Here is a 9,965-nt window from a genome sequence, read left to right on the forward strand (position 1 = left end):
ACACACAACACACACCTGCCAAGCGCCCCCGCTCCCCACTCCAGCGTTATTTCTGCCCCGTGCCTTAACAAGGTGCAGACGCACAAAGCCCACTTCAGCCTGGGAGCTGGCTGCAAGCTCGGGGTGAAACGAGTCTCGAAGTACTGCCCTGGAGCAGCCTAAAGATGCAACTCAAATAGAGGAAAGCGAGACCCGGGGCTCCCCGTAACTTCGGGCAATTTATTCAACCCCTCTGGCTCAAGGGCAAGTCCAAGACTTGGGAATGGGCTTTGGGTTCCTTAAAACTCTATGATTTAAAGGTGGGAGTGTTTCCTCCAACTCCCCGCCTGGGAAAGGGAGTTCAAGATAGGAAAGGTGGATGCTCGCTCTCCTCCGCCCCACGGCAGAGGGGCAACAAGCCAGCCGCCCCGCCCCGCCCCTCTCCGACTCTCTGAGGAAGGTGGGCGGAGAAGCCGCACCCCCCGGGGCGCCCCTCCCCTCGCCCCCGGGACACCTGCGTGTGCGCGCGCGCGCCCGGGAGAGCGACGGTCCGAATTGTGCGCCGGTCTCCCCGCCGAGCCAACGGTCCTTACCGGCTCCCACCGCTGCCTCGCCCGCCTGCCTGCCTGCCCGACCAACGGCTGCCGCGCGCGTCCAATCCCTGCCCGAGGCCGCCGGGAGTCACCCACATCAACCTCGACTTCCTTCTCCTCCTCCTCCTCCTCCCCAGGTACCTCGCGCTTCTCTTCCACCCTGGCTTGTGGACAGGAGGAAGCCCCGCTCCCCACCCCTGGCGTGCACCCTCTTCCCGCCCCTTCGCCCGCGGCGACCAATAAGCCCTGGCCGCCTGAGAAAGCGTTCGCGCCCCCCGGCGGTGGAGGACTAAGTTGCAAGCCCCGCCCCTGACTGGCCTCCATTGGCGGAGCGAGGAGGCAGCCCCCGTGGCTCCCGGACCTCTTAGTAAGAAGGAAAGGGCGGAGTCTCAGCAGGCAGTGCCGCCCTTCTCTCCCCGCCCTTTCCCAGCTGAAGGGCTGCGCTGTCTGATTTTTGCCACGTGGGAGCTAGCGGCGGTACCAGAGGCTGTAGGGCAATTCTCTGGGAAGCTCCCCGAGAAGGACCAACCCAACCCTTTTACCTGCCACGCCCCCACCTGCCGTCACGCCCACACTTCCAACCTAAGAAATGAAAAATGTTGGGTTCCACACTCGTCGGGCCTGCCCCCATCTTCGGGGTAGGAAGGAGCTTAGCAAAACTCTGCCGACAGCCCCAGGAAGTGGCGCTCCCTGGGACTGGCCTGAGTGCCGTTTCATTTTTTTTTAATGTTTCCTGTAACTCTTTATTCCCCCAACTTAAGCAGCTGCGCCCCACCCCCCTTATCTTCACCACTAATTCAAAAGCGCATCACTGCTATTTTCTGTCTCGCCCGACCTAAGCATTAGATAGTCCAAGGGCAGCTTTCAAAGTATCACTCCCTCCTACTGTATAATAAACTACTGTGGCCTCGCTTTACGAAGTGATCTCACAGAAACCCTGCGAGTTAAGTGCTATTTTGCAGATGAGAAAACGGCTCCTGAGAGTTATTAAATGACTTCCTCAGGGTCACCCAATTAGGATACGTCTGACACATGATTCAAATTGCTTCCTCCCCTCCCCCCCGGAGTCCAAAGTCCTATGACCCATCCACTGAGCTACCTTTAATTTTTAACTCAACCTATTCTTATCCTTGTTGGGCATTAGATTCCCTCTCATAGCTCAGCACCACAGCCAAATTGATTATATCTCTATTCTAACTGATCCCGGACATTATGAATTTGCTATGGTTCCCCTTCATGCCTGGAAGACACTCGTGTGTCTAGGTCATAGCATCCCTATCTTCAAGAGAAATCTCAGTTATCTAAGGAAGGCCTTTCCTAACCCTGATCACATAGTATATGTGTTTACCCTTTTAGAATGTAAAATTATTGCCAGTAGTGATGATTTCATTTATTGTATCTATATCCCCATGCCAACCCCTGGCATATAGTAAATTCTTAATAAATGCTTCTTCATTAATTGGGTCCTTGTTCATAGTAATTATTTTGGATCATAAGAAGATTGATTTCGAGCTGACAGGTACATTGTTAGTCTTTTCAAACTGCTTTTATGCAAGAGGAAACAAATTCAAGAAAGTGAATGCCCAAAGTAACACAAAAATAGCAGGTTGTGATATCAAGATTTAAATTTAGATGTTCAAATACTGAAAGCTAGTGCACTTGCCACTGTAACATCTAAATATTTTTTAAATTATTGCTTTCAATGTACCTATATGGTACATATGTATGTATATACACATATACACATCTATCTAGATATGGAGATGTGTATATAGTTGAGAGGAAAAAAGAGAAAAGAAAGTATAAATTGGTTAGGAACACACAGCCAATAAAGGAAAAGACCTGCTTCCAGATTTTTCTAGTTTATGACTAGCTATTCCTTATACTAACCACATAGTAGTAGATGCCAAATAAATGCTTGTTGACTGAATGGGCAAAGCCCCAGATACTATGTATCCTCCCCACGCCCCGCCCCCCCCCCCAAAAAAAAAAGACTTAAAGAAAATCCTGGAGCCTGCTGGGCCTAACCTTGATACAAATATACCATCAAGCTCAAATAGAAACATTGAACTGTAGCTAAGGGTCCTTACAGGCTGTGTATTGACTTAAAAACCAAATAAGTTTTATTGCATTTTAATTTATTTTGTTAAACATTTGTCAATTACATTTCTATCTGATTTGAGTTGGAGCTCTGTTTGACGCCTATGCCCTTGTGAGTATCTTTGAAATGGAAAGGGGGGGGGGGGGGAGCATGAGAAAGCATTAATGGGTTGCACTCTAGTGAAGGAAATGCCTGCCAAATTAAGATCACAGATCTTTTAAGAGTATTAGTTGTCAATGTAAGTAAGCTACTTGTTTTGGCCTTGTGGCAAATTGAGGAAAGGTGGTTAAATAGGGAAAGAAGAGGATTACTTGATGGCATCTTTTACCTGTAGTCTTCAATATTCCTTATTGGTTATATATTGTAGACTGTTCATGTCTATCACATACCTCTCCGTGGGCCTTTGTGCTATTTTTATTTCTTTAAAAGATGTTTTATTGCCATACAGCAGCACCAATAGAATGTTATTAAAAAAAAAAAAAAAAAAGATGAGCCTTTTGCTTTTATGGGAAATTTGGGACCAGTAAAGGAGCTTTGCAATTTCCAGAGGACAATCTGGCCCACTCTTCCTGTTCAACTCTAGACCCAACATTTGTATTTACATACAGAGCAAAAAAAGGCTTATGGAACGTGAAGTTTCTCATTGATATTTAAAAAAAGAATAATAAAAATACAAAAACAAAATTACAAAAATACAGAAAAATACAAAATACCAAAAATACAAAATGCAGGAAGTGAAGAACTTAAAGAATTAGTGAGTGCAAGAATACTTGCTCTTAAGTTATGTAAATTCCTGTTGTTGAGGTTAGGAACCAAATGGTGAGGTGTAGACCACATGTTGAGGTCTACATTTGGGGTACCTAAATGAAATTAGGGTTTAGTTAAGGTCTAGTGGCAGATTTGGGGTACAGGGAGTCAAACAGAGTTCCCCTGCAACCCCCTTAGATTCGGCGCAAGGATACGGCGGTATATGAGGTCTAGTAGTGGCGCGGAATTCCCAATAAAAGCATTTATTGGCCCAGAGAGCTAGATTAATAAAAGAGGTTTATTATTGAGTTTAGAAGTAGGAGATAGGTGAAGGTAGAGATAAGGAGGGCACTGGACAGAGGGTCCAGTGGACAGAGGGTCCTCACATGGCGACCATGTTTGGAATCTCTGCAAAGAGGGGTTCCCAGTGTGGTCCTTTTAAGTCGGAGACTTAGCTCCAGGGGCTTTGGGGTGTAGCCCCAGAGTTGGCTCAGATCCGGGTGGGGCTGGGACAGATCCAGACCTTCTATTGGAATTCAAAGGGACTAGGATTTGTGAGTCAAAGGGTAATTTACATTAGCTAGGGGGGTTGGGAATCAAAGATTGGAATCTTTCCCACATCACTGTCATGTCACTAAAACATCTAAAAATACCGACATTTTAAATATGGTAATAAATGGCAAAACGACATTCATCTTGATACCTGGAAAATGATCTTATAGTAAATTTTATTTAGAAAAATTGAAATGGAAAAAAAGTGAAATGTAGTAAAACCTGTTGTAGCAGCTGAATTTTTCTCCAAGTGGGAAACAAATGAACTAATGTTCCCAGGCTCAATATTGTCACCATGATACTTCAAGCAACCATACTAATTATTCCAGACAAATAAAAAGTTCCTAAATTGAGTTAACATCAGAAATGTTAAATTTCCAGACTTTTATGATTTTTACTACATGGCATAGCTTGGAACAGATAGCATGCTGTCATTTTCACCACCTATAAGGATAATTATTCTGCATACTTTCATGGAGATTCAGAAGAGTCTACTTTAGCAATAAGTTTAAGTCTGTAAAGCAGTATTGAGATCTCTTAAGCTCTAGATACTTTATACTCAAACTATGTTACATAATAGCATCATCAAATACTGAATAATTGTTGTTCAATATCTTTCAGTGACTCTGCTTGGGGTTTTTCTTGGCAGAGATAGTGTAATGGTTTACCATTTCCCTCTCCATCTCTTTTTACAGATGAGACAACAGGGAAGGGACCTGCACAGAATCATATGTGTCTGAAGCCAGATTTGAACTCAAGAAAATGATTCTTACTGACTCTAAGACTGGCTCTATCCACTGAGCCACCTGGCTATGAATAATTACTTTTTTAAAATTTCAATTTAATTTTAATTCATTTTTATTTTTATTCATTACTTTAAAGTAGTTTTTAAATTTTGTTTATTTTCAAAATTTAAGTCTAGTCTAATCTTAAACAAAAACTTAACTCTCATTTTGCTCTCATTTTTCCAAAGGCATTGATTAAAACACTCTTGATGTCTTATCATGACATAGAAGTGAGTCTGGTTTCTCAGAAACAATCTCTGTGGAGCCTAAGATCTGGTACATTCCAGCCCCCCTGGAAAGAGATTAAGTACCCAGCTCACAGGATCAGAGAGCTAGAAGGAATCATCAAAATCTAGTCCAACTCCTTCTTCAGACAGGAAGAGTTTTCTTAAGGTCACTTAACTAATGATTAATAAGCTTAGTACAGGAATGCAGCATGGCTAGATTATGGGATAAGGTGGAGGAAATTGTAATTCAACCATGAAGAATTTAATGCCATCAACATCTTCAGTTCTTAATGTTATTTAAATATTCAAATCTTTATGATCAATTAGGTTAAGTTGAAATTTACAGTGAAAGGGACCTTAGAAACACTATTATAGCTAAAAAGGGAAAACACTGTATATTAGCATGTGGCAACTGAGAGGTTAGAGTCCTGGACTTGGATTCAAAAAGACCTTGAGGTTGAAGCCTGTCTCAGATACTTATTAGCCGTGTGACCCTGAGCCAATTACTGATCATCTCCCAGCCTCAGTTTCATCAACTATAAGATAAGGCCAATGGCTCCTAAAGTTTGGATTGTTGTAAAATGTTAAATGAGATGATATAAAACTCTTTGAAAACCTTAAAATGCTATAAATGCTAGCTATTAATAAATTTGAGGGAGAGTGAAAAAAAAAAGTGTGACAATGACTGAAGAAAGATATACAACAATACATGTGTGTATGTGTGTGTATCTCCAATCCTCCACGCCACACTTAACAGAAGAGTGAAGAAATTGCTTCTGGTCTTCTAAAAGCAACTTGTGAAAACTCAGATGGGAAGGAGGCTAAGGAAATGCTATTAAAACCTATTAAGATGGTAAACAGGGAAGAGCTATAAAAACAATACAATACAGATAAACTGTAGTAGGGAAAATAATGAGTCTGAACATGAGGCCTATATTATCCTTGTTAATTCAAGGCACAGGAAGCACAAACAGAACCTGGGGCACCCATCTCACAAACACACACACACACACACATTCCAGAAAAGTTGTTCCGGATTCAATAAGCTTTTATCAGTACACAAAGTCATAGTTTGTGACCTTAGGCAAGAAACTTCTCATGAACTTTTCCCACCTATAAAATGAGAACCCATGTTGTAATGAGAAATTAGAGTAGGATTGTATCCCTGACTGGGGTGGGGGGTAGGGAAGAGGTGGGGAATGGGGAAACCAATGTTTACTTTTTCCAGTAAACCTGAGGAGACATTAGTTCAAAACAATAGGTATTGAATCAAACTCCTCTTGGGCAGTTGCTTTTGGAAAGCAGCATGGTAATGACTAGGATATGGGCATGAAATAAGGAAAATCTAGATTCAAATCTTGGCTCAGACACTTCCTAGGTGTGTGACGCCCAGCAACTTGCTTAACTTCAGTTTCCTCATCTCTAAAATGAAGGAGTTGAAGTCATTGGTCTGTTCTATAAGTATAGATCTATATTCCTATGAAAGAGCATAACAAAGTGACAAGGGACTGCCCTTTCTATACATACACTTCAGTAGAGTTGCCCATGTCATTTGGGAAAGGATTTTCCTAAGAGAATGCATGTTACCAAGGAATATACATGAAGGGAATGCATAAGACCTGGTTAATGTATACATAGAAGACACATATATGGGCAACTCATTCCTCCCAAAACTATAGGGCTGCTGATATCCTCTACTATTGTCATCACAAATTCCTTTTAGGCAACAAATCTTTTTTCTGCTGGGTATTGTGTCTCTGAGGTATGATAAATGGTGTCCTGATTGTAAAACTGCTCTCTCCTCTCTTTCTTATCTAGTGTTGTACCACAGTTCCCTAATTGTCCCAACTCAGTTTCCCTAAATTGGTCCTGCCTCAGTTTCCCTAATTGGTCCTACCTCAGTTTCTTTAATTTTTCTGCCTCAGTTTCCCTAATTGGTCCCACCTTGGTTTCTTTAATTGTTCTGCCTCAATACCCTTAGTTGCAAACCTCCCTCTGGTTCATGAAGACTTATATAACTCAGGGCTATTTGCTCTAAGGTTATAAATTGTCAATGTGTAAACTCCAGACTTGTGTCTGTAATCAGACACTATCTTGAACTCCCAGCTTGTTAGAATTTATGATCCTACCCCCAATCTGTCAGAACCGAATTTATGGTTTCTGCCTGGAGATTCCCTCTCACCAGAGTTTGGACTCTACCCCCCTGCCTTTGTTTAGCTTCTGTGTATAAATAGGTCATGGAGAACTCGGACTGGCTGCTGGATGCTGGATTTTTGGAGACGATAGTCTCATTCAGCCCTGGGACCAAACCATGGATCCATTTGGTCCTAGTAAATCTCTCCCTTTCAAATAAAATATTTAAAAATTCTCTAATCTCTATCTTGCCTCGGTTTCTCCAGCATTACAGTATGCTCTGAGTTTCCGTTTCAGGAAAAGATCAGGTTAGTTCAGTTTTCCGTTTGGGGATTATATTTCAGTAAAAATACTATTAGACCATAAAATGCAATAAAAAATTACTTAGGATAAAGTTGAAAAGGTTACAATTCAGTAAAAAGTTACTTCTTTACAATTCAGCTTTTCATAATTAACACTAGATTAAAGATATCCCACAGAGCATAGGAAATCCCTTGCTTTAAGTCAATAGCTTCCCTACTTTCCCCTTATAAGAACACCAAATTAGTTTACTTCAAACAGATGCTACTTCTACCACACATACTATTAAAGTATGGAGTCTAGAAAGTGTCTCCTAGACTGGGGTAGCATTTTGTTTTAGCACATAGTAGAGGCAAGAATAGTACATAACTGAGATCCTCACATCTAGTTAGGGAGAACTAACAAAAGCCAGAAGAGGCTTAATTCTTGTTATATTCTTAGCTGCGATCCTTTATCCTCAAAACCTATTTCAGGTACTCTCCAAATAAAACTCACCTATGTGGAAGTCAGAGCAATGAAGTTCACCACATTTGGAGATCCCCTTTTGTGAAGATCGTGTATTTTTAAATCAACATGAGTCAGGAATTCAGGTTAGGGGAAAACCGTCAGTCTTTATTCTTAGTGAAGAAGGATCAGAGGTGGAAGAGAATCGGCGATAGCAATGTGTGCAGCTGAGTCAAGAAGATAGCTCGACCAGCAACCACACAACCAGCAGCTCGGAGTCTCGAACCCAGGCCCAATCTCCCCCAGCTTCTCTTCCTCTCTCTCTCTCTGCCTCCACCCACCAAAATCGTCATTCCCTATACAACACATCAGGACTTGCACAGAGAGTGGGCAGGGACCATTCTTTATCCAGTCATGTATATTAATAGAGTATAGCCCAATTACTATTTAGCCTCATGTACTTGGGACCTCAGTGCATCAACTCAAACCTCAGCCCATTACATCTCCCGCTTTCTTTTATTTTAGAACACAGGTGGTCATGACATCCCTGACTCCTCAGGGAGGTCAGAGCTCCCAAGGGGAGGTGATCACAGCCTTCCTAACTTCTCAGAGAAGGAGGTGAAAGCACCAAAAAGGAGGTGATCACAGCCTCCCTGACTTCTCAGAAAAGGCGGTGAAAGCACTAAAAAGGAGATGATCACACCCTACCTGACATCTCAGGAAGGGAGATGAAAAGCACCAAAGGGAAATGGAAGGTTGCTAGGGTTTCTGGGCTGAAGGGTCTTATTATGCACAAAACCTATCAGCATGGGAGCTATTACACAAGCTATAAGCAATAACGCAGAGGTTATTAGGGATGACCCTCCCCTCAGTCAGTGCAGGCTCGATGTGGTGTAACAAACATGAATTTTACACGCAAGTAGCAGAATAGCAAACAATATAAATCAACATGGTGTTAGAAAAGATCACCAGAAGTCCTAGAAAGAGGGTATAAAACACAGTCACACATCACCTTCTTCAGCAGCCAAGAGATAGTCCAAAACCAATCTATTGTCCATTGTTTCACATGTCAGGGAATCCAATGATCCCCCTGAGTTTTTGAAGTCCTGCAAAAGTCTTTATGTGTTAGGGAATCCAATGATTCCAGCAGATTTTGAAGTGTTGTAACAGTCTCATCATTTCTCAGAGAATCCAATGATTCCTGAGAGTTTTCAAGTCCTATGTCTCAGAGAATCCAATGATTCCTGAGGGTTTTCGAGGCCTATGGCTCAGAGAATCCAATGATTCCTGAGGGTTTTGAAATCCAACAATCTTTGATGTCCATGAGTCAAATGCCATAACTGCCACGCTCTTTCAATGGTGAGCACAATCAGCAACAGAACTACTCCGATATTTCTTGGTCTTTCTCCTTTTGTTTAAGGGTCTGCTCTGCCTCTCTAGAATGGACAAGGCGAATATGGCTCGTTTGGCACCCATCTGATTCCTTCTCCACCTGTAGAGATACAAGCAAACCTTCCCTAAAGCAGTTAGCTCTATCTGGTCCTTTCCATTCACACTTTCTGGGTCTTCCAATCACCTGGCGATTATCTAAAGATAGTGGAGCTTGCTGCATTGGACACTGACCTTCCGTGGGTTATAAAACCTGTCTGCTGGAGCCAGTATCTTTGTCAAAATCAAGAAGTTAATAGTATAAAAGAGCTAGATTTAGAAGTTCTCTAGGGTTACCTGTGGTCTCTTTCTTTTGTTTTTGAGGGAGCGTCTTAATATCTCTGTTTCTCCTTCCACTATTGGCTGTCCTTGAGGATTAAAAGGTATGCCCATGGTGTGTAAAATCTTATACTGTGCGCAAAAGTGTGCAAAATGTTTTGAAGTATAAGCAGGACCATTGTCTGTTTTTATTGCTTGTGGCACACCCATAATGGCAAATGCTTGTATGAGGGAATTCAGTGACCACTGGGCTGTCTCTTTGCTGCTGGCATTGCAAAAGTGAATCCTGAAAAGGTGTTCTACCACAACATGGATGAAAGACAGACGACCAAAAGATTTATAATGGGTCACATCCATTTACCAGATTTCATTGGGTCTCAAACCACGAGGGTTCTTC

At 42.3% G+C, this 9,965-nt stretch overlaps 2 protein-coding genes across 4 annotated transcripts in view; one reads left to right on the forward strand and one right to left on the reverse strand.

Annotated features, from left to right (window-relative positions):
* The window catches only part of FAM3C (FAM3 metabolism regulating signaling molecule C), a 56,525-nt gene extending 55,795 nt beyond the window's left edge, over positions 1-730 (reverse strand). Inside the window, exon 1 of one of the 3 annotated variants that reach the window (XM_031938908.1) lies at positions 16-37. The gene's annotated coding sequence lies outside the window, so the exon portion shown is untranslated. Of the gene's footprint in view, positions 1-15; positions 38-572 lie in introns of those variants that run through there. The other 2 variants (XM_031938907.1, XM_031938909.1) reach the window with 2 other exon arrangements.
* Positions 160-6,145, forward strand: LOC116419358 (vegetative cell wall protein gp1-like). Its single transcript, XM_031938910.1, has 2 exons — positions 160-709; positions 4,668-6,145. Exons 1-2 carry the CDS (start codon positions 359-361, stop codon positions 4,710-4,712), a joined length of 396 nt encoding a protein of 131 aa, XP_031794770.1. The 5' UTR covers positions 160-358; the 3' UTR covers positions 4,713-6,145.
* The last annotated feature ends 3,820 nt before the right edge of the window (positions 6,146-9,965 follow it).

This window comes from Sarcophilus harrisii, chromosome 5 (assembly GCF_902635505.1).
Source record: "Sarcophilus harrisii chromosome 5, mSarHar1.11, whole genome shotgun sequence".
Classification (NCBI taxonomy): Eukaryota; Metazoa; Chordata; class Mammalia; order Dasyuromorphia; family Dasyuridae; genus Sarcophilus; species Sarcophilus harrisii.